The sequence below is a fragment of the Oncorhynchus mykiss genome, chromosome 9 (genome assembly GCF_013265735.2).
Source record: "Oncorhynchus mykiss isolate Arlee chromosome 9, USDA_OmykA_1.1, whole genome shotgun sequence".
NCBI classification, from domain to species: Eukaryota; Metazoa; Chordata; class Actinopteri; order Salmoniformes; family Salmonidae; genus Oncorhynchus; species Oncorhynchus mykiss.
The window spans coordinates 6,327,574-6,352,097 of NC_048573.1; the positions used below are offsets into that span (position 1 = coordinate 6,327,574).

Genomic DNA, 24,524 nt, shown 5'->3' on the forward strand with positions numbered 1-24,524 from the left:
CTCACACAGACCAAACTGACCCTAACACAGACCAAACTGACCCTCACAACAGACCAAACGGACTCTCACACAGACCAAACTGACCCTCACAACAGACCAAACTGACCCTCACAACAGACCAAACTCACCCTCACAACAGACCAAACTAACCCTCGCACAGACCAAACTGACCCTAACACAGACCAAACTGACCCTCACAACAGACCAAACGGACTCTCACACAGACCAAACTGACCCTCACAACAGACCAAACTGACTCTCACACAGACCAAACTGACCCTCACAACAGACCAAACTGACCCTCACAACAGACCAAACTCACCCTCACAACAGACCAAACTAACCCTCGCACAGACCAAACTGACCCTCACACAGACCAAACTGACCCTCACAACAGACCAAACTGACCCTCGCACAGACCAAACTGACCCTCACACAGACCAAACTGACCCTCACACAGACCAAACTGACCCTCACACAGACCAAACTGACCCTCACAACAGACCAAACTGACCCTCACAACAGACCCTCCCAACAGACCAAACTGACCCTCACACAAACCAAACTGACCCTCACACAGACCAAACTGACCCTCACACAAACCAAACTGACCCTCACAACAGACCAAACTAACCATCACAACTGACCCTCACACAGACCAAACTGACCCTCACACAGACCAAACTGACCCTCACAACAGACAAAAATGACCCTCACAACAGACCAAACTAACTGTCACAACTGACCCCCACACAGACCAAACTGACCCTCACACAGACCAAACTGACCCTCACACAAACCAAACTGACCCTCACACAGACCAAACTGACCCTCACAACAGACCAAACTGACCCTCGCAACAGACCAAACTCACCCTCACAACAGACCAAACTGACCATCGCAACAGACCAAACTGACCCTCGCAACAGACCAAACTGACCCTCACAACAGACCAAACTGACCCTCACAACAGACCAAACTGACCCTCACAACAGACCAAACTGACCCTCGCAACAGACCAAACTGACCCTCACAATGGACCAAACTAACTGTCACAACTGACCCTCACAACAGACCAAACTGACCATCACAACAGACCCTCACACAGACCAAACTAACCCTCACAACAGACCAAACTGGCCATCACAGCAGACCCTCACAACAGACCAAACAGATTTCTAGTTGCTATACATCTTAATCTATTTATGTGTACACAATAGTCTCATGTGCCTGATTTTAGTTTTGAGTGCTGAGACGACCACGTGCACACGAGTAAGTTTGACATACCAATTAGTACAGTGTAACAACAGTTGCTATACCATCAATCTAGTTATGTGTGGTACTATATATCTCAAGAGAACATGTTGATTATGTAAGACATCTAGTCAGGGCGTTCCGTGTAACAGTTAGTATGATCGTCATGATTGTTCAGAACTAACAACAGTACTGGGTATCTATGTGTGTCAGTGGATACATTCCTACACAGTGCATTATTTTTTGAGGGCCCTAATGTAGTTATCTCTTATATTCCCTATCTATCTGTGTTTGTGTCAGTGTGTACGTCAACCAGTCCTCCATCAGGCTTGTGAGTGTCAGAGAGATGGTGTGGGTGTTTTTTTTTTTTTTTTTTTTTTGCTCTGACAGCAAGTTCAGGCAGGGTGTGTGACGGAGGAGATATGAGAAGAGTTCCCAAAGCAACAGGCACTCAGAACACATAGAGAAGATCACCCAGGAACACAGAGACACGGCAGGTAAGAGAGAGAGCGCTCTCTCATCTCTCCTTCTCTCTTTCTGTCTTTCTTTCCATCATTCTCTCTTTCTTTCATCTCTCTCACTCTGTACTTTCCAGTATTCACTAAAGTATGTTAGTTATGTATAAATGCTGTTACGTTGTCTGACTGAATAATGCGTTGGAGTCCTGATTTACCTCCATGTTAAAAACAATATTAGCGAATTTGACAAAAATCCAAAGAAGATTTTCTAACCAGACAAGCATTTGTAAATCTCTAACCAATCACATGGTCCGTATATCTATGTCAATGTTAATAACCAATCACATGGTTCACATGTTACAGTTAGTGAGACAGAAGGAAACGTTTAGATAGTGTTTTACATGTCTATGAGTTTTCATGTGAAATGGTTTGACAACAGTCTGAGTTAATTAACATTGACATAGATATACAGACAGATATATACAGATATATACAGACATATATATACTGACATAGATATACAGACAGATATATACAGACAGATATATACAGATATATACAGACATATATATACTGACATAGATATACAGACAGATATATACAGACAGATATATACGGACAGATATATACGAACAGATATATACAGACAGATATATACAGACAGATATATACAGACAGATATATACAGACAGATATATACGGACAGATATATACGGACAGATATATACGGACAGATATATACAGACAGATATATACGGACAGATATATACGGACAAATATATACGGACAGATATATACAGACAGATATATACAGACAGATATATACAGACAGATATATACAGACAGACATACAGTTATAACCTGCTGTAATGGAGATAGTCATGATGTGACTCATAGGTCTACGTTCCAAATGGCACCAGATTCCCTATTTAGTGCATTACTTTTGAGCAGGGCCCATTAAAAGCAGTGCACTACCTAGGAAATAGGGTGCGTGGAAGCTGGCAGTGTTTGAGGCTCCAACTCGAGAGCGAAGAGTCAAAGTCTGAGTGAGTCTGGAACCAGGAGTCCCTGTTATCTCCGTCATAAATTGAACACACAGAGGCGGCACACAGACACACACAGTGAACTCTCTGTCACCCAGATGAGATGATGTGACAGAGAGAGATGGAGTGACAGATAAACACACAGATAAATATTATCTGGCACATTACTGTTGTATCTCATCCAGCACAATGCTTCTTTCTGTCTTATTTCATACTGAATCAAAAACCACCCAGTCCACAACCTCTGGTGTGTGTGTGTGTGTGTGTGTGTGTGTGTGTGTGTGTGTGTGTGTGTGTGTGTGTGTGTGTGTGTGTGTGTGTGTGTGTGTGTGTGTGTGTGTGTGTGTGTGTGTGTGTGTGTGTGTGTGTGTGTGTGTGTGTGTGTGTGTGTGTGTGTGTGTGTGTGTGTGGGTGTGTGTGTGTGTGTGTGTGTGTGTAAACTGTCTATGCAATTCTATAGTACAGAGAATGAGATCATCTATCTGGAAGAGCTACATTAAGACATGAATCCCTTTCTCTCTCCCCCCTTTCTCTCTCCCCTCTTTCTCTCACCCCCCTTTCTCTCACCCCCCTTTCTCTCTCCCCCCTTTCTCTCACCCCCCTTTCTCTCTCCCCCCTTTCTCTCTCCCCCCTTTCTCTCTCCCCCCTTTCTCTCTCCCCCCTTTCTCTCTCCCCCCTTTCTCTCTCCCCCCTTTCTCTCACCCAGCTTTAAAGACATAAAAACAACAGAGAGATACATTGCATTGCAAAGGAGAAGAGAAGGAGAGAGACAAAAGAAAAGATGGCGATCGGAAAGAGTCCCAGAAACGGTTCCGTCAGGTCTCCAAAGTACCTGGACAAGAGTTCTGGGTTCTACGGTCGCCTGGATGAGCCCGAGATGGGAAGAGAGGAGGAGGAGCGGGGGAGAGAGGGGGACTGGGGGGGATCGTGCCCAGCCACAGAGCTCTCTACGGGGGGAGAGACGGACCGGGGAGAGCCTGGGGTGTTTGACTTCAACGAGGGAATGATGGAAGATGACGACACCACTCTCCTCCGAAGGAAACCCAGCCGGCTCAGCTCCCGCTGGAGAAGAAGCTCCAGGAAGGCCAAACCCCAGGCGATCTCCCCTAGGCAGGGGGACCAGATCCTGGGTACGGAGATGGAGGCCCCTGTCCTGGAGGTCACTGCGGTGGAAGTGAGAAGGAGCCGCTGGGGGAGGAGCACCGGGAAGAAACAGGGGGCCGAGCCCCTGACGGTCTCCCCCAGGGAGGAGGGCCCGATCCTGGGTACGGAGATGGAGACGCAGACCCCTGTCCTGGAGGTCCTGGAGGTGGAGGTGAGGGTAGAGACTGAAGAAGGACAGAGGGAGAAAGAGAGAACAGAAGATGAGAGGACGCTGGTCCACTTTGCGAGCAGAGAAGAAGCAGATGACCAGGTTCTGATAAAGGACAATAAGAGAGGGAGGGAAGAAGAGGAGGAGGAGATGAAGAGACAGGAGGAGATGAAGGTGATGAGGAAGAGGAGCACGCTGAAGAACTACCGCAAGGTGAGAGAACGAGAGAGGATGGTAGTGTGTGTTTTGCCTCCACCTGTTTGCCTCCACCTGTTAATGTTGATGTTGCTACAACCTGCTACAACCTGTTAACCTCCTTCTTAGTTCCATTTTAACAGAGGACAGGACACGGATTACTTAACACATTCTCCCCTCCCCTCCCTGTGGAATTCTCCTAGAGGGAGGAACAATGGGTTAAAGTTCCAGGTTCCACGTTCCACAGTTACATTCCAAGAATAGCAGCCAGTAATTAGTTATTTATGTAAACATTATATGACCCTCTATACCCATATCATGAACGGTCTGGTCAGAGTCCAATGGCTGATCTGTTTACGTCAACCACCCCATGAGCCCAAATGCTAAATTAACTCTGTAGGCCATTTTGAAAATCTATTTCAATGTTTTCTTGGTCACCTGTATTGATTATTCATTCTATCCCCTTCAAGACTTTCGACCGAGCGTTCCGTCGAGGGTGGGAGACCTTCGTCACTAACCTGTACAGCGTGACGCTCACACCTGACTCATCATCATCACCACCACCATCAAGGGAGATGCACCATTCCTCAGCATTAGCAGAATACAGATAGGATTCACAAACCTGTTCATCTAATCTGTAAACTGCAATTGTTCCAATCAGGTTATGTAACGCCCATATTGTAATTTGAGATTGAGGCTGGCTTGGACAGAGCGTTCCGTTTGTGTTCTCAACGCAAATGACCTGTGTTCACCTCAATGTATGGTTCAGTTGATTAATCAATCAGTGATATTGATCTAGTACATACGGGTTTATCAATGATCAATATGAACAGCACCTGATTAACACCAGGAAGTACACAAAGTTTAACTCATTCTTATTCTGAATTCCAAAATAGCACACTATTGTACTAGTGCACTAAATAGGGAATGGGTTTAACACTTCCTCACAGGGTGAAGTTCATACCTCTCTGGAGGACCGTCTGCAGGGTGGTTTCAGTGTTGTGCAACCTGAGGGAGACATATGTTTCACTATCCATGTACCTAATGAACGCAGCCCAAGATGAGACCTGATAACGTATGTTTCACTATCCATGTGCCTAATGAACGTAGCCCAAGATGAGACCTGATAACGTATGTTTCACTATCCATGTGCCTAATGAACGTAGCCCAAGATGAGACCTGATAACGTATGTTTCACTATCCATGTGCCTAATGAACGTAGCCCAAGATGAGACCTGATAACGTATTTTTTACTATCCATGTGCCTAATGAACGTAGCCCAAGATGAGACCTGATAACGTATGTTTCACTATCCTTGTACCTATTGAATGTACCCCAAGTGTGTTATGTTTGTTTCATAAAAGGAGAACGTTGTCATACCATGAAATTAACTAACTATGGGGGACATGAGGGTACGAAAAAACGGTCTCAAACTTTGGTCCTCTGACTTGGTCTAAAAGGAGGTTGCACACAACACACATTTAATACATTATTTATTCATGTTAATTTATTTACTATATGATCAGTTTTCACACTTTTCTGTGTAATCTCTCTCAATAATATCTTACCAAAGAGTTTATTTATTTTTAATTATTGGCTTAAATCACAACATAACATCTCCCTCTTGCAGCATTGAAGTCAAACTCAGAATTATATGAGAGCTAAACTGAGCTGGTGGAGAATTGATTTCTTCTGTTGCACTTGAATGACTAAATTGTTATATTTAGTTTAAAAATAAATGCTTTGTATTACTTGTGCCATCTTTGTAGCCTTTGTCCTTAAATAAAATACAATTTCTCAAATATATTTTGTTCTTCATCCTCCTAAGAAAATAACATTTTTGGTCAGCTGTATACTGCCCTACAGAGGCAAAAGGCGGTAACTGCTCATTAGCTTTAGCCTCTGGCACTCCAGGGTGAATTAACGAACTCTGTATGGGGTGCGCGTCTAATTGACTGTCAGCTGGCTATCGATCGTGTGTGTGGTGTAACGTTACTGATTCAAATAACACATTGAATGTCTGAATACAATTATAGGGATAATAGATTGAAGCTAGTATACATTGATAATCGCCTTTTATGGGAGCAGGTAGCACAAATATATTGCTAATTTATGTAGGTTGTTTAAAATTTTGGTCAGCTCCAGCTAGATGGCTGTCACTGGCTGTGTGTGGTGAACTAATTCAAAGAAACCATAAAATGACATTTCAGGATATAGTTCATTATTGGGATAATAGATTGCAGATCTCCTTTTATGGGAGCCGGTGGCATTGTTAGTCTATGGTCGCTAGCTAATTAATTATGTTTTCAGATCTACTTAGTTGTTACCAGTGTCTGGATGTCGGCGTTTCAGAGCAAATTCAACCATCCTTTCCACCCGCAATGCTGTGCCATGATGTTGTATTCCTAGATTAGCAATGTAGGTGTGTGTAACTGTCAGTCAGTGTCATACAGGTTTGATTGTATCAAGACATTAACTACAGCCAAGGGCCGGTTAAAACCAAGTTATAAAGCAGTATGTTAAATTACTGCAATTTACCTTAGTTTCACAATAACTTTTTGCAGTTACTGCTAATATGAAACCCCCATTTTCTCCCAAACACAATACACTAGACTAAGTGTCATTAACTAATTTTCGACCAAATTAGAAGTTATCAAAGATGCCAAAGGAAGTAAATGACGCCAGTGTACCAGCCATGTCGCGACAGACAGAACGTTTGTCGACAGCGCCTAGCGACTGTTACTACAGTATTTAGAATCTTTTGAAGTAACCAATAAAAATGCACAATGTTATATTTCTTTGACCTCATTGGTATATTCAAATAAAAAGTATTTTCAATCGAGAAAATGATGCAGTAGCTAAACTGTTTCAGTTGATAATTATTATTTAATTTTTTTACAAATTCTGCTAATAATAATATCTCTGTTGATTTGAACCAGCGATGAGGAGTTGCCGTCGTCATTTGATACTCTGTGTCCTCTTATTGCTATTTGATGAAGGTAAATAACTTGGTTAATAATTAATTGGCTAGCAACATTTGCTAATGTAACGTTAGCATAGCTAATGGTTCTTTGATAGCTATCTAGCCAAGTGTCACTCTCAGGCTAGCAAGGACGAACGCGTAACTTTAGCTGTGATTGTTTGAAAAAGAGAGCTGTCAGATTAGCTCGAAGACAATACCAGTTATTATTGCAATTGAATTGTGTGTAAATTATGATGCTTCAACTGGCCATAAAATATTACACAAACACCGCTCTATAAAGAATCACTCAAACACAATATAGCTAATAATATATCGTGTGTCAACACTCACAAACAATAGTCTATGGTGTGTCAATGGTGTAACGTTAACGTTGTCTACTATATTAGATGTAGATCATTGTCATTGATGTTTCTTTTTTTTATATATATATATTTTTAAAATTATTAATCCCAGCCCCGTCCCCGCAGGATGCCTTTTGACTTTTGGTAGGCAGTCATTGTAAATAAGAATTTGTTCTTAACTGACTTACCTAGTTAAATAAAGGTTCAATAAAACGTGTTGTAGTTGCTAAGCATGTAGCCATGCTTAGCCACAATTTAGCCATGCTTAGCCACTACTTAGCCACAATTTAGCCAGATATTCTGTATTCTTGCCTAGTCAGAGTATGGTTCTCAAGATTATGATTCTCAGTCACATCCAAACCAGCCCACTACAGTACAGTCATTGTTTCTCCCCTCCTCTCCTGTAGGGTCACTGAGGTACATCCCATTCCCAGCAGCACCCCTCATCCCTGCTGCCTACACATTGGAGCCACAGGGAGACCTCTCAACAAGCCAAGATGTCCTCACTCCTTCCCCATCAAATCTTCTGAACCAAATTCACCACAATCCTACACCAGCATTCAAAGATCAGCACAACACACCATCCCATCAAGATATTATTGATCTATCTGGATTTTCAACCATTAGCAATACTGACCACTTTGACTCAATATCCACAACTTCTCCAAGTGGTGGTCTCAAATTCAATGCCAGCCGGAATGCCAGTCAACTTATCAATGGTCAAACATCATCATCATCATCAGCTCACAATATTGGCTACACTGAACGGATAGACAACGAAACTAAAATGGCGACCGCTAGTGGTTGGAATAACAGCAGTGATGTTACACTTTCCTCTTCTTCTGCTATTTCTTATTCTGAGCTAAACAACTCTCTTGATGGAACCAACATTAGCCAGAGCAACGCTAGTGGCCACACTGAAGATCTCTCTGTAACTTTGGAGGACTATCCTCATCCGAATGGATCTATGGTGGTGCTGGAAACAAGTGATCCGTTAGCTGATCTAAACGTTGATCCCATGTCAGCCCCTGACGTCATTGACTTCTACACTCATCGGACAGATTCTGTCTCGGTTACCGATGACCTTGGCAACACTAGTCTTAGTTTACATCGTAACAACACTAACGTTACTGTCACAGTAGATACTAGTGCAGTAGTTACTGAGATGGCAGCGCAGGCTGAACCGAACACAGACTTGATGCTGGGCCTGGAGGAGAAGGAAGAGCGGGAAGAAGAGGAGGAGGTAGAGCAGGAAGAGGAGGAGGAGTTAGAGCGGGAAGAAGAGGAGGAAGAAGCCAGTGGCTATCTTAATACTACTCAGGATGCTTCACTCTCAGACCCCCTGATCGACGATATTAATCATGCTTATGTGATAACAGGTCACTATAATGTTAGTGCTGATCCTAATGGCTCTGTGATAACAGGTGACTATAATGTTAGTGCTGAGGCTAATGGCTCTGTGATAACAGGTCACTATAATGTTAGTGCTGATCCTAATGGCTCTGTGATAACAGGTCACTATAATGTTAGCGCTGAGGCTAATGGCTCTGTGATAACAGGTGACTATAATGTTAGCGCTGATCCTAATGGCTCTGTGATAACAGGTGACTATAATGTTAGTGCTGAGGCTAATGGCTCTGTGATAACAGGTCACTATAATGTTAGTGCTGAGGCTAATGGCTCTGTGATAACAGGTCACTATAATGTTAGTGCTGAGGCTAATGTCTCTGTGATAACAGGTCACTATAATGTTAGCGCTGATCCTAATGGCTCTGTGATAACAGGTGACTATAATGTTAGCGCTGATCCTAATGGCTCTGTGATAACAGGTGACTATAATGTTAGTGCTGAGGCTAATGGCTCTGTGATAACAGGTCACTATAATGTTAGTGCTGAGGCTAATGGCTCTATGATAACAGGTCACTATAATGTTAGCGCTGAGGCTAATGGCTCTGTGATAACAGGTCACTATAATGTTAGCGCTGAGGCTAATGGCTCTGTGATAACAGGTCACTATAATGTTAGTGCTGAGGCTAATGTCTCTGTGATAACAGGTCACTATAATGTTAGCGCTGAGGCTAATGGCTCTGTGATAACAGGTCACTATAATGTTAGCGCTGAGGCTAATGGCTCTGTGATAACAGGTCACTATAATGTTAGCGCTGAGGCCAACTACTCATCCTCAGTTGCTATTAGTGGCTTCAGCGACAAATTGTACTTTATAAAAGAAGAAACTCACAATGAAAGTCAGGAAGCCGTTACCCTTTCCTCTTCCGCCATTGGCTACACTGAATATGAAGATTCCATCGAAGCGACCAATGACTACCAGAGTACTGTTACCAGCGGAGACGAAGGAACAACATCACCTGCGCTTACTAGTACCAGCGTGGAGCAGAGTGGCGAGAATGAGAACAAGGAAGTGCTTCCTATTGCGGCTCCTATGATTGGCTATCCTTCCTTGGAGTCTGTGGATCCTAATGAAAGCACCACAAAGTCAACTGTTGTGCTGAACTACATTGACTATATTGACTCTGAACCTAGTTACTCTAACTATGTGAATGTAGCCAGCAGTGAAAAATCTGCCCACTCTTCATCCTCCTCCTCTCCTCTTGAACCTGACAGTGACCACCTCCAATCTGCTGATGATGCTGAACTAGAGGTACTAGGCTCTGGGTTGGAGGAAGAGGAGGAGAATAGGAGCGGAGAGAACAACTGTAGCAGCTGTAGCTGTGGTAACACCACCTCCAGTGCCAGTCACCATCCCACCACCACCATTGACAACACTGACTATGATTGGGGCTCGGCTGAAGTCAGTACGACAGGTAACCAGGGTAACAGCACAGCAGACATTGAAGTCCCAACTGAAGTTAGTAGGATTGTTCAGGGAAACAGCAGCAGCATCTCCATGGTACCTTCTGCTGAAAGCAGCTCTGTCCATGGTAACTCCACAGTCATTGTTCTATCTGACTACAGTGACAACATCACCACCACTACTCTGACCCCCACCAACCGTACCAGAGAAGGGGTTGTTGTGAGTACCACCCCCACCGCCGTGCTTGAGGAACCCACAGGAGAGAGCCGATGTGGGACTGCATGTTCTCCCAGCAAGGCCCTACCCTCCACCACCAGCAGTCTGGAAGCCAAAGAGGAAGAGAAGGACCAGAAAGCGTCTGATGCTGCAAAGAAGCCCGTGTCATTGTGGAACAGGGGCCGCTCGTTGTGGCCTCGGTTTCCATGGATGCGCAGGTATTAGAACTACGGATCTCTGGGACCGGGAACATTTTTTGAGGGGAACCAAATCTGAGGGGAACATTTTTGAGGGGGAACAGTTCTGAGGGGAACATTTTTGAGGGGGAACAGTTCTGAGGGGAACAGTTCTGAGGGGGAACATTTTTGAGGGGGAACAGTTCTGAGGGGAACATTTTTGAGGGGGAACAGTTCTGAGGGGAACATTTTTGAGGGGGAACAGTTCTGAGGGGAACATTTTTGAGGGGGAACAGTTCTGAGGGGATTAATGAATGATAAGAGATATTCATATTTGTATTGTTTTTTTAGATGTTGACATGGATGCAGTAGTTTGGGGGTTTAATGTTCGTGCATGTCCACTATGTTGTTGTACACTACAAGATGTATATTTTAAATAAATAGTCCTCAATAGTGTTGTGTTGGGTCTTTGTCTGAACTGTGTTGTGCAGCATGCCTGCTGCTCCCATTGATTAAACAGAACAAGCATAGAGTCTCTACCACCATCTACTGGATATATGTAGGAAGTGTTTCAATTAAATGTCCTGTATTGGTCATCAGGTTTACAACAACACACACATACCACAGGGAGAAGTTATGCCATTGTATTTAGCCTTCATTTATTCAGGAGATCATATTGAGATGAGCACTCCTTTCCCACTATATAATGAAAAGCAATGAATGCTCACCGAAACATGAGAAGTAATTAACTTAACAGTATACACCACAGTTATACATTGTATATGGCTAGACGTAGGCCTATATATACTGTAGAACAAATCTTTAGCTACAATGTGTTAGCCTGGTCCCGGACCTGTTTGTGCTATTCTGTTTGGCAAGGCAAGGAGTCGTTGACCTGACAGCATAAACAGATCTGGGAACAGGCAGGCTAACAATCTGACCTGTAGCCTCTGAAACCACACTGAATGACTGGGCCTACGAATAATTTCACTTGTCAGATTACAGACGAAGACAAACCACATCAACATCGGACGTCTGAGACAAGTAAAAAATATCTGGCAGTAATACCGGACAACAAAAAGGAAATGTCATGTATAAGTTATATTTTAACAGGAGTTGTCCTTGGGAAATCAAAAAAACATTAAGGAATGCTATAGTCCTGTGCCTTTCTCCAACTAAGATAGTAGAAGCCATGTATCCATGTTCACAGCGCCTCTCCAGCAGATGAAGTATGGTATTGCAGTCTCCCTCCATCCCAATTCTCCTGTATGGTATTGTAGTGACCCTCCATCCCAATTCTCCTGTATGGTATTGTAGTGACCCTCCATCCCAATTCTCCTATTTGGTATTGCAGTCTCCCTCCATCCCAATTCTCCTGTATGGTATTGCAGTGTCCCTCTATCCCAATTATTCATGATAAAGTCCCCTCAAAATCATTGTAGGGTTGAAGGATAGGCAGCCCACAATTACTTAATTACTCAATTACTTAAGAGACTCAGATTTTCCAATCAAAAATGATTGATTTCAAAGTTTAAAAAGCCATACAACGCAATGCACAATGACTACTTTTAATAATTTACACTGAACATTTTACATAAACAGCCCTTGGCCGTGATATATTGGCCATATACCACACCCCCCAGGACTTATTGCTAAAATATCTCCTAAAAGCCCATTTACACTAAAAATAAAAACTACTTTTTTAAATGTATTTTAAATCAGCACCACATGATGTAATGCAGAACAAGTCCAGGATTAAACAGTATGCAAGGTTAACAGTAAACACCTACTACAAACTACCCCATAGTGGTAAACACCTACTACAAACTACCCCATAGTGGTAAACACCTACTACAAACTACCCCATAGTGGTAAACACCTACTACAAACTACCCCATAGTGGTAAACACCTACTACAAACTACCCCATAGTGGTAAACGCCTACTACAAACTACCCCATAGTGGTAAACGCCTACTACATGACTGGACATGCTACACACTATAACATCCTTTAAAAAAAACAAATCAAAGCCGTAAAATAATTGAAGTCAGTCAACTTTCTATGTTTCAAACCACCTAGAATAACTACATAAAGATGTGAAATGACAGGAAATGTCACATTGTTCAGTATTGAATTCAGAACACCAAATGGTTAATTCAAAATGGCCAAATACAACAAGTCTTATTTACTACCACCAAGAAAGAAACAAGACAAGCATTAATATGTAGATTTATTCATACATCAAAACACAGTCCTGGGGTTGAATTGACTTGGCCTGGTTTCCCCCCAGTTCCAACGAGACATCTCACTTCCTTGCTGACCAATCAGGAGTGTACGAGGGCTTGCAGGTGTAAAACAGGAGAGCTAGAGGGGAAAATAGTGTGAGAATTAAACCCTGGTGATACTGTAGGGACTAATACACAAGGTATGAGATGACTTGATCAGAGATTAACCAATCAGTCAGCGTTACATCAGACTGGGGCGGTAATGATGACTCATCACATCAGAGTATGTAGTGTAGAACACATTGCATGGGTCAGTGTGATGATCCAAGAGGAACATTCAACAGTACATTAACATCTTCCTAATATTGATCTGCCCCCTTTCCCATTACAACACATATCCACTGAGTGGTCAATACATTAACCTGACCAGGTGAAAGCAAGCCCTTATTGAAGTGATGGTTAAATCAGTGTAGATGAACAGACAGGTTAAAAGGGTTTTTAAACCACAATACAAGGATTGTGTACAGGGGTGAATGGGCAAGACAAAGGATTTAAGATCCTTGGAATGAGGTATGACAGGTGCCAGGCACACCGGTTTGTGTCAACTGAAACACTGCTGGGTTTGTCAAGCTCAACAGTTTCTCATGTGTATCAACACTGGTCCACCACCCAAAGGACATCCAGCTAACTAGACTCCAATGCCGACCCACAGTTGTTTCACGGGCCAACATCCCTGTGGAACGCTTAGACCCCTTGTAGACAACAGGCTGTTCTGGGGGTAAACTCAATATTAGGAAGGTGTTAATGTCCTCTATACTCAGTGTATTATAATAACACTACACACCTTCCGACTCCACCAGCACAGCAACACTTCAGCAGCCAACCAGATCTAAACAAACAGAACAGTTTTAAAAACAAACAATCCCCATCGTAGATTACTAGACTACATCCAGAACATTCTGAAACCAGATCAGAACACTAGTTCAGTCATTGTAGCCATCCAGCTGCGGTCCAGGGTCTGGGGTCAAGCCCCCACCCAGACACCCTCCCTCCAGGCAGGCAGCCCACCTTACCCCTGCCCCCTCGACAAGAGCAGGCTTGTCAGTGTCTGCCCAACCCACAGGAGGACCGATGGGAGGCCAGACCTTGATCCAGCCCCAGAACACAGGACAGGACTGCCACCAGACTGGAGGAAGGAAGTTCATCATTTACAACATTCCAGAATGCTTCATGTGGAAGGAGCGTTAAGATTCCGTCTAAAGTCACACACCTTTCCAAACCCTGCAGACACCAGGACCTCAACCAGAGGGGCAGAAACCTAGAGGGAGAAAGTAGGAAAGCATGAAGTGACATTGTAAGACCTTGTAGTCAGACATGAGATCAGTCTATAGCAGTGAATTCTAATCCTGGGGACCCAAAACTGTCAACAAGTGTTTCCCCCCCAAGAACTAGGCTTAGGTGGTATATCCCAGAGTATTTCAGAAACAACAGAGTTTCACCAACAACATTAGGGACTGATTATTCAAGACTAATTAGTGAAAGATCAGAATTGAGCTGTAAATCTAAACGAAGCCTTACATCTCGGTCCCAAGAACCAGGATTGTGAAACACTGCCTAGATCAGTTCAGTAACCAATCAGTCAGCTTAACATCAGACTGGGGCGGTAACCGTAAATCATCACTTCTACATTATAGAGGACAGAAGTCAAGTCGATCACACACACCTTGAGGTAGTTCAGTAACAGGCATCTTCTAGTGACTTGTCTGGTACCACCATCAGGACCTGAAGGAGAGGAGTCTAAATAAACATGCTGAACAGCACTACATTCAAAGACGGCTTTATTGTCTGATAGATCAGAGGGGTAACCAATCAGCTGGGGAGGGAACACGACTAACTAAAAGACCACTGATCCTAGACCAGCACAAATCACCCGAGAGACTAAATACGGGGAAAGTGTTGACAAGGGCCCCGTACATCAAGACAAGAATGTAGTTTATTTGGAAGACCGTATTCTAACTTCAATCCTGCTTAAACGATTGATGGTAACGCAAGACAATATAAATTAACTGACGACATCCTGAGTGGCCCATCCACCCCAGTGATTTGTGCTGCTACTGGCGTTTCATACTTCTTCATATTAAACCAAATGGCAGCCATTTTGGATCAACAATGCAAAGCCAACAGCCATTTTGGATCAACAATGCAAAGCCAACAGCAATTTTGTGTGAGTCTCCGGTCCCCATCAGACAGTTGGTAACCCCAACCAGCTGTCCCGTTGTTGCCCTGGCAACGCCAGCGGGTCCACCTTTGCAGGTTCTGTCGCCGACGGTGCGACAGAATAAGTGTCATCAATAAGAGCCAGAGTCACCACGACTACCAAACATCAACTGTTCCCTCTCGTTTGCAGTGAGTTATAGCACTAGACTGGTTATAGCTTGTGGCTAAGGCAGAGGCTCTGGTTAAGAAACAATGACTAGAGATTAATTTCCCATGACAATTACCGAACGTACTCATTAACCAAAACTCACCAGTCTAGTTGGCATCACGGCTTCCTGTTCAGCCACATACAGAGGAAACCCAAGACAAAAGCTTCAAGATAAGGTCTTGGTGGGGACCAGATACGAGGAGGGCACAAGGAGGAGGGGGGGGGGGGGGGGGGGGGGGGGGGGGGGTTAGACATGACATATGTAGCCTTTATGACAGGTTACGTAGCCCTCTGCTGAAGTCAGCTATTCCTTTTCTCAACAGGAGTTCAGACGAACGAGATTCCAAAGAGAATATTCATCATGTTCAGCAGAAGGTTGGGAGAGCTCAAACATGTCATGTTCAGCAGAAGGTTGGGAGAGCTCAAACGTGTCATGTTCAGCTAAACAAGTAAAAGTTAACAATGCTGTGTCAATATCAAACTGAAAACTGTAAACAGCTGAACCTGCCAAGTAAGAAAGCTTGTATAGAAACATTTTGTACATACCAATAAAAACATATTTCAAAAACTTCACAATGAACTACCCCTTTAAGGACAAATGAAAGACTGGTGTTAGAACATCCATTTAGACTGGAGGGATCCATACCTGCATTAGGTAAGGATCCATCTCAATTTCCACCTAAAATGACACCCAAAATCTAACTGCCTGTAGCTCAGGACATGCGGGAGTCATGACACAATTTGAAATGAAAAACACTTTGAAGTTTGTGGAGGGGTGAGAATAATGCAGGAGAATATAACACCATAGTAAAAGATCAAATCAAATAAAAAAAATATAGAAAAACATTTGTTGTCCGCAAAAGGGTAACAATGTGTGTGCAAAGTTTACATTCAAGAATGAGAGAGCTACATAATATTTGTTATGCAGTTTCCCCAGGTGTCCCTCACGAGTTTGTCCAAATTGGTCCATTTTAAAGTACATACGTATAGAGGACATACTAAAAATGCTTTAACAATAACGTTTACACACTCCCAGGAATGTCAAACGTAATGGATCATTAGCATCCCTACATAAAAGTTACTAAACAGGAGACGCAACGAGAACGCCGATCCAATGCCTCCCAAAACACAGAAGTGAACGATTTAAGATAAAACGGCCAAGTTAGCAGCCAACACTGATCTAATGTCAGAAGTGTTCACACCACAAACAAAGGGTGAAAAAAAATAACTACTTACAATTAGAGTATTTAGAACACCCACAGTTCTCTACACCAGATTGAGCTGCTGATGCCAAAGCCCATAGCAGTTTCTCTCTGTTGTAAAGCAGAGGGTTACAGCACAAGTAGTGCAGGTGATGGGAGATTTCCTGTGGCACACAGTACAACGACGCCTCCCTACTGTGCCCTTTTGGCCCTGAGGCACATTCAGGTCTGCACTGATGTATTTTGGCAGGTGAACATTACTGGAGGCAGGAGAAGAGGGGACAGAGGTAGAGGGGACAGAAGGTGCTGCAGTGGTCTTTGTGCCATAGTCAGCAAGCTCCTGGATGAGCAGCTCTCTGAAGGCTAGCTGTGTCATGGGGGTCTTTCCACAGCTCTTAGCCATTTCCTTGTGGAGGATGAATGCATTCACCACAGCAATGTCGATGAAGTGATAGAACAATGTCTTGTACCACTTCATTGTCTTGTGGAGAACATTATAGTAGCCTATCAGCGCGTCTGACAGGTCCACACCTCCCATGCTCTTGTTGTAATCCTTAACAGCAGCTGGAACGGGGACATCTTTCTTGGTCCATGTCCCATTAGCGTCCTTCGCACGCCTGCGGATGTGATCGCCGCTGTACGATTTGTGGATACTGGAGCACATGATCACCTCTCTGGCATCCATCCACTTTACAAAGAGCAGGTCATCTTTCCGAATCCATCGTATGGTCCCCCTTTCTGCCCTCTTAGGCATGTCGTTTACTTTTGTTTTGGGAAAACCCACTCCGTTGGGACGAATGGTGCCACAAGACCATACATTCAGCTTCCTCAGGTCTATAAACAGAGTCGGGCTTGTGTAAAAGTTATCCACGAATAGTTTATAGCCCTTCCCCAGCAGTGGAAAATCCAATAATTTCATAACGGAATCATAACCAAGTCCCATACCGGTGGCTGAGATAGACTTCCCCTCATAAACAAAGAAATTCCAAGTGTAGGCACACGCAGAATCTGCCAAAACAAACAGTTTGTAACCCCATCTTGTTGGCTTGTTAGGCATATATTGTTTGATGCCAATTCTGGCCTTTGAGGCTACCATCCTCTCATCTATGGACAGGTTCTGGGAAGGCTGAAAATGGGTCTTGCAGGCCTCAACAATGCTGGAGTAGAGAGGGTTGATTTTGAAGAGCCTATCAAAGCCTGCTGTGCCCTTCTTCCTGTCATTGTTGTCGTCAGCTTGTGGGTCACTGATATGAAGCGCTCGCGAGACAGTCAGAAACCTCTTACAAGACATGATAGTGGTGGGGAAAGGCAGTTGGTAGAGTCTTGAGCTTCTCCAGTAGTCCTTCAGTGTTTTCAACTTAACTAGCCCCATATAAATGACCAGTGAGATGTAACAGTACAGGTCTTGGATGGAAATGGGCTTCCAGGCCTCTTTCTTTCCTGCTTGCTTCTTAGCCCCATACTTGTTGGTGTTAGACACAAGCGAATCAAGAACTGACAAGGAGAAAAACATCTGGAAAAGATGAAGGGGGCTGTACTTTCCAGTCATGTCCAGCTGAGGTCCCGGCTGCCTTTTAGGTCGAAATATTGGTCGACGTGGCTCCACATCATCCTCTAGCACAGTGCGCCAACGGTCCTCTCCCTCGGTTGTAGTTGCCGCTGGTACACCAGCCCTCCTCCGCTTCTGGTCTGGACTCATAACACCTCTAGATGGCCGGGTGGGGGTGGGTGTGGAGCCAGAGACAGCAGCAGGGGTCAGACTGGAGGAACCCGTTCCTACGTTTGAACGAGTGTGGGATGGACTTGAATGTGGTATCTTTGGAGATGGCTCCCAGAGGTCATCGGAGTCTCTACCTCTATTGAGGATGAAAAAATAAATAAACATGTTTAGAACTCAAGTTTCCTATGACTTATTTTATTTAACCTTTATTTTATCAGGGAGTGAGCACTGAATCAACACATCAAATGCACAACACAATCACTAATGAAACATGTGGACCAATAGGCAATAAGACATTGAAAAACAATAGCATGTCATAGCCAGCAGAAAATACACGTAGGCTATGCTAATACATTGTATGCCTCAGATCTATATACAAATATCTCAAATGAATATGCAACCATTTAAACAGCTGTATTAGCATGAGAAGGGAAAACCTATTTTACTTACCGATCCAAAAGGGGATCCTCTCCTTCCAAAAACATTTCTTCCTCACTGGAATCACAACTGGACTCACTCGTGGAGTCCTCATCCATTAGTTCTGTGTCACTCTCCCAGTCAACTTCCACAATGTTCTCATCCAAATTTGTAAACTTGGACTTCGATGTAGCTTTCCCACTAGTAGTAGCCATGTTTTCTTTTTTTTTTTTGTTTTGAGGAAAGTTTGTAGAAGAGAACGAACCACTGAGTATCATTAACTACCGTGAGTCCTGTTTGCTTTCACCAGAGATTGAACACTGTTGCAGTACAAAAGGCGTTCACATTCCGCTGGAAAGCCCAGTTCATTGGCTATCTAGCTAGACCGCTTTCAAAATGATAGGTGGTCCATGAACCAAGACTCTGTCAATCAAGTGAACACCGCTGGTCTCATTGGTGCCTAACGACAGCTTACCTTCATTAGGCTAATTGACATGTTGTATAGCCAATATGTCAGAGGGGAATGTATCAAAACAAGTTGCATTTATAAGTGTTTTGTTGTTGTGCGCTATCCCCAAACAATAGCATGGTATTTTGTCCCGCTGTAATAGCTACTGTAAAATTAGACACTGCAGTTAGATGAACAAACATTTAAGCTTTCTGACGATATAAGACATGTCGATGTCCCGGAAAAGTTGGCTGTTGTTTCGAAAGCCTTTCTAGTCGCATACTGAGCAGCAGCTGTCCAGGTTTCAGGACACTGATCCTGTAGAGGTTTAAAAGCAGCCCAGAACAGCCATCTTGTTTCAGGACAGTCAACTGTGAAAAATAAAATAAGAGGACACGTAACTAGCCTGCAACAAGAAAGTCAAGTGAAGGTTCTTTACTCAGCAGGGTGTCAGGTCATTTAACATCAACAGGAATTCAGACAAATGAGATTCTAAGAAGGTTTATCATGTTGCAGAGAACGATTGTTATTCTGGGAAAAACCTCCCTTTCTAGTGCACTACAACTGACTAGGGCCCTTAAAGCTCTGGTCAAAATAGTGCACTATAAAGTACCACGTGGGACAGTTTCAGAACCACAACTTACAAGTATGTTGGAGTCCACACTGCAATTCCACTGACCACAGCACCCAAACCCTGAAGAACGAAAGGCAATCATTTTATTAGTGTGATGATTGAGGAATCGATGACTAACTGCAGCATTATATACAGTCACTCAGTAGTTAATGTCGTTTCACATCGGTTCAAAGGGAGCTAAGATTGTCATCATTGGGACTGTAGCATGTCACGGTAGCCATAGAAACTAAACAGTCATTCCAAGAAGCCATCTTGTACAGTTGGCCAGCCAAAAGGTGAAAGTGTCTACATCCAAAGTCACCCTGTTGCCTTTATAGTACATGGGTCCTGGTCTAAGGTAGCACACTATAAAGGGAAGTGGGGTACTATGTCAAATGATGTCAGTGTCTCAACATTTCACCAACCTGGATTTTCACAAAGCGCACCAGTCTCGTGGTCTGGAATCAGGTATTCTATAGAGAGAATCATAAAATAACGTTTCTATACAAGCTTTTTAACTTGGCAGGTTCAGCTGTTTACAGTTTTCAGTTAGTTTGGCTTCTATGAGAGGATAGAAGGTTCTTAAATAGAGCCCACCAGATCAAAGATCACCGTCACAAAAAAAAATATATATTTATCCAACATATTCTTGTCTTTGAGGAAGATCATTTACACACAGTCACTTATGAGTCAGTTACCACATGCTGAACGTCCACCTCAAAAGGCACTTCCCAATTTAGTTGTAAATCCATGACCATTTGCCAAGTGCACACAAAGACATACTTAGTGATTTTGGGCAGAGGACCTTATGTCAGAGTCCAGTATGAGGTAAGTTAAATGTAGTTTTGCAAGCCAATGCTAACTAAAGCTAGCATAATGACTGGAAGTCTATAGGCATGTTCTAGCATGCCAGCTGACAACCACATACTTCATAGCTGCGCTAATGCTCGTTAATATTCGCTTATGAAACTACCTTTAACTTCTCTCATAAATGGACACATAAATTGTATCCACTGATTTGGGAAGTAGATTAAGGCCTCTGCCAAAATCCTGAAGTATCCCTTTAAGGTGAAGGGCTGAGAAGCAGGACACAGCCAGGAGGAAAATTACAGAGGTCCATTTATGAACAGGCAACGTGCGGGCATATAGAACCCGATATTGGTACCGTCGCTAACGGAACCTTATTTCCAATACCGTGTAACGAACGCTAACCTCATTACGTACAAACGTGCGCAACCGCGACATTCAAACGAGGCTGCAAAGAAAACGAATGTGACTGTGTTGACATCACAATCTGGGTTGTGAACTAAGTTTCTATTCAAGAGTTGATTGACATGGTACTGGCTCTATAGTATTGGAGAAAATATGGGGGGGGGGGGGGGAAATTGACCCCCCTCAGACGATGTATGTTACATCGTGACGTGTCATGGCGTAACGTACAGCACGCAAAAAGCAACTCATTCTGTCTTACAGCCTCTCTCAACCCTCACCATTTAAAAACAAGGGACAGGATAAGGGGGGGGGGATACCTAGTCATTTTTTGCATCATCACTGCAAGCTAGCATGACTCTCAAAAGACGCTGTTTACTTCTGAAGATCACTTTAGCACCGCCGTAATGACATCCCCCACATGACATCTCTCCTCACCATCATACCCTGACTTCACCGCTCGTGTCGCGTGTTGCAAAATACATTTTGGAGTCTGTTATTCAATTATTGTACCCACACTGCTCACGCACGTCAATGAGCTTCTGCGTTGCCAAGGGCTCAAATAGATGTCATTCCTATTTCTGACCCAGACACGCTGCAAGTCCCGCCTCTCCAATCTCCTCATTGGTTTATAGAAGCATTGGTTAAACCCACGTGGGTGATTGAATGACGAGCTGTGTTGCTGGTTGTCGTGGTAATATTATGGAAGTTTAGATGCCAATCACCATATAAGTTCAAATATGAAAAACCCTGGAAGGAGGAGAGGTGACTTGAAACGATTCAGTTGACCGTTTTGTGTGGATTAATTGTCGGAGTAGAGGACCTTGTGCATTTCAGGTACAACAACAACTCAATGTTTATATCCCAGGACAAATGGGTTAGCAACAGCAAGCTAGTTAAAAAATAACAAATTAGCTAGCAAGTGCAAGCTAGCTAGCTAAATTGTCCTACATGTTTCATGCTTTTCGACCTGTCCCCAAATTAATGTAATTGGTTCAGTTTGTTTTGATATTTTAATCTGCGTGTAGTGATCACGTTTGGTGTGGAGGGACAAAATACATGTATGCACGATGGCGCAGCCGGTTTAGCTTCCCCACCTGCTATTTTTAAAAAGACCCGACGGAGCTCATTGCCTTCTTGAATCAAGCAGAGATGGGCATCGTGAAGGGCTCATCATTTTGTTGGAAAGGGGAGAAATTGCGCTTTACAAATGGTATTGATATTACAGCTCATTGACACCACACACACCCAGTGATAACAACCAAGCAATTTTGTTGCTAGATTTAGCAACTTTTTTTCCCCCAATCATCACCTAGCAACACATTTAGCTACTTTTTAAAATGTATTTGAAACTTTTAGCAAATTTTGAAAAGTGACTCAAAGCTAAAATGCACACATTTTATCTCTAAATGTCACAAAAACGATTCTCTCAGTCACAACACACGCGCCTGGCTGCTGAAATGCATTGTGAGTGACGTCACCAGCAGGCGTTCAGCTCGTGCATAAGCAGCATTGTTGGCTGACTGCAGCATCAGTAGTACGGGTTCGACGAGACAAACCCAATGAATATAGTTGGTCACGAATGTTTGATCTTGAACAGAACTAACATCAATCAACATGTCTCAATCAAAATGGTACAGCCAGAAGTACAGGAAAGAGTGAGAGTCTGTACCTGAACAAATGTCAAATCAATTTCATTAAGGTTGTGTATTCTGCGTCACATGAACATGCCTCTAGCAACTTACCCTGAAAATTAGTTGGCAACACTGGCCACACCACTACATAAAGAGAGACCTAAAACAAGAGCATGGTAGCAACACCACATGGCAGCAGTACAAAACATGGTACAAACATTGGGCACAGACAACGTGCAGGCATATACAACCCGATATCGGTAGCGTCGTAAATGGAACCTGATTTCCAATACCGTTTGACATTACTACTTCTGACCAGATAAACGTTAATAAGTAGTACATTATTGAGAATAGGGTGTCATTAGCGCAACGACAGTCGAATCAGGGGCCAAATGCTACTCAGAATCTTGTACGTTCCTTCTTCAAAGGCTGATTCGTTAAGAGAGTGATGGTGCATTCACTAATAGTGATGGTGCAGTCACTAATAACTGGGGAGCTAGCCTACTAGCTAACACCAACATGACACGTGGTAAACCAGGTGATAACAAAAAAAACACCAAACTGGCCAGTTGGCAAACTAACGCTCGCTTGCATCGTTTTACTGCCGCAAATGTGAGTCATTGTACCATGCATGGCAGACATTTCAGTAATATGCAGCTTACCTGAGATGCATATTCTCTACCGAGTCATCGGCATCTTGAAAAGAGTACATGAAAGTTTAAACACACGGAGGAGAAACTCCAACAACTCTCTCTCACCTGAATGAAAACCCCTTAATGATCAGCTGTTGATGACGCTGCTCCTCTGTCTTCTTCTATGGTATACTGGCGTTCGCAACAATTAAATGTGCATTCCGCCATCTACTGTGCGGGTGGATAATACGGATCCCAAAAAAGTAAAACATTTGGGTAAAAATAAAATATCATACAAACTACCAACAAAGAAATTAACTAAATAAAATCAACCTGCTTTTCTGTAAAAACCTAATTCTAATCAGGTCCAACACAGCCTCAGAAGCCTCCTGTGAGGGAAGGACATTTCCACTGCAGATTAACATCCTGGGTGTTGCATTAATAAAACACATCTGAAGAAGCTTCAGTGTTTCTCAACCTCCGCTCTGTGGGATGTTGTTAGCTGACAACATAATCAGTTCTATAATGCTAGTTCTAGCGGGAAGTTTCCCAGACACAGATGCTTTTCAGTCCAGGACTGGTTTCCAGTCTGTGTACCAGGACCAGGGTTAATTGGGTACCAGTCTGGGTACCAGTGTGTTTGTGACATCATGCCCCTGTACTGCTCGTCATGTCAAACAACAAGGAGGGGGATGACATCACAAAGCAGGAACACATTTTTAGAAAGATACCGGTAAGCTTGAAATGTCCGTGGTCTAATTGACTTAACGACCAAAACGCACATCAGCGTTTTGATTGAACTCAAACCAATTAATTTGCGGTTGTTTATGAAAATGAGTTGGCTCACTCAGTGATGCTGCTGTGTCGTACACCTGTCAGATCTGTTAGGCTGCTACTAGACAGTAGCATCATACTGAGTGATGTTTACAGCGGTTGGTTGGTTTTCTGCCAACCAGTGCCTCACTTCAATGCATCTGTTATTAAAATTCACTCCCCCCACCATGGTTAGTGTTGGTGTATAACTGTATATTAAATTCAGTCACCCCACCATGGTTAGTGTTGGTATATAACTATATTAAATTCAGTCACTCCACCATGGTTGGTGTTGGTGTGTAACTGTATATTAAATTCAGTCACCCCACCATGGTTAGTGTTGGTGTATAACTGTATATTAAATTCAGTCACCCCACCATGGTTAGTGTTGGTAT

At 43.3% G+C, this 24,524-nt stretch overlaps 3 protein-coding genes, 2 non-coding genes and 1 pseudogene across 10 annotated transcripts; 2 read left to right on the forward strand and 4 right to left on the reverse strand.

The window, feature by feature from the left end:
• The first annotated feature begins 1,465 nt into the window (after window positions 1–1,465).
• On the forward strand, window positions 1,466–6,064 carry sb:cb1058 (uncharacterized protein LOC394209 homolog). Its single transcript, XM_036987190.1, has 3 exons — window positions 1,466–1,751; window positions 3,462–4,280; window positions 4,733–6,064. Exons 2-3 carry the CDS (start codon window positions 3,537–3,539, stop codon window positions 4,871–4,873), a joined length of 885 nt encoding a protein of 294 aa, XP_036843085.1. The 5' UTR covers window positions 1,466–1,751; window positions 3,462–3,536; the 3' UTR covers window positions 4,874–6,064.
• A 1,005-nt stretch (window positions 6,065–7,069) lies between these two features.
• Window positions 7,070–11,255, forward strand: LOC110531399 (serine-rich adhesin for platelets). The gene is made up of 2 exons (XM_021614597.2): window positions 7,070–7,261; window positions 7,994–11,255. Exons 1-2 carry the CDS (start codon window positions 7,204–7,206, stop codon window positions 10,837–10,839), a joined length of 2,904 nt encoding a protein of 967 aa, XP_021470272.2. The 5' UTR covers window positions 7,070–7,203; the 3' UTR covers window positions 10,840–11,255.
• A 1,747-nt stretch (window positions 11,256–13,002) lies between these two features.
• LOC118936332 (piggyBac transposable element-derived protein 4-like) lies at window positions 13,003–23,635 on the reverse strand. Of its 6 annotated transcripts, XR_005053150.1 has the most exons (8): window positions 23,347–23,635; window positions 20,267–20,314; window positions 19,873–19,922; window positions 19,512–19,599; window positions 14,740–14,798; window positions 14,287–14,334; window positions 13,861–13,905; window positions 13,003–13,155 (listed from the first exon to the last, which is right to left on the reverse strand). XR_005053150.1 is itself a non-coding variant. In XM_036987181.1 (6 exons), the coding sequence occupies exons 1-2, from the start codon at window positions 19,056–19,058 to the stop codon at window positions 16,708–16,710; spliced, it is 2,037 nt and encodes a 678-aa protein (XP_036843076.1). In that variant the 5' UTR covers window positions 19,059–19,501; the 3' UTR covers window positions 13,003–13,155; window positions 13,861–13,905; window positions 14,287–14,334; window positions 14,740–14,798; window positions 16,678–16,707. The 6 variants fall into 6 exon arrangements, 2 of the variants coding, with proteins under 2 accessions (XP_036843076.1, XP_036843077.1); XM_036987181.1 differs by lacking the exons at window positions 19,512–19,599; window positions 19,873–19,922; window positions 20,267–20,314; window positions 23,347–23,635 and adding exons at window positions 16,678–18,499; window positions 18,814–19,501; XR_005053152.1 differs by lacking the exons at window positions 19,512–19,599; window positions 19,873–19,922; window positions 20,267–20,314 and having other exon boundaries at window positions 23,347–23,581.
• LOC118966221 lies at window positions 13,227–13,300 on the reverse strand (annotated as a pseudogene).
• LOC118966228 lies at window positions 14,635–14,704 on the reverse strand. The gene has a single exon (XR_005053488.1). It is a non-coding gene; the product is annotated as a small nucleolar RNA SNORD31 (small nucleolar RNA).
• On the reverse strand, window positions 15,737–15,808 carry LOC118966211. Its single transcript, XR_005053477.1, has one exon. It is a non-coding gene; the product is annotated as a small nucleolar RNA SNORD30 (small nucleolar RNA).
• Window positions 23,636–24,524: the final 889 nt, after the last annotated feature.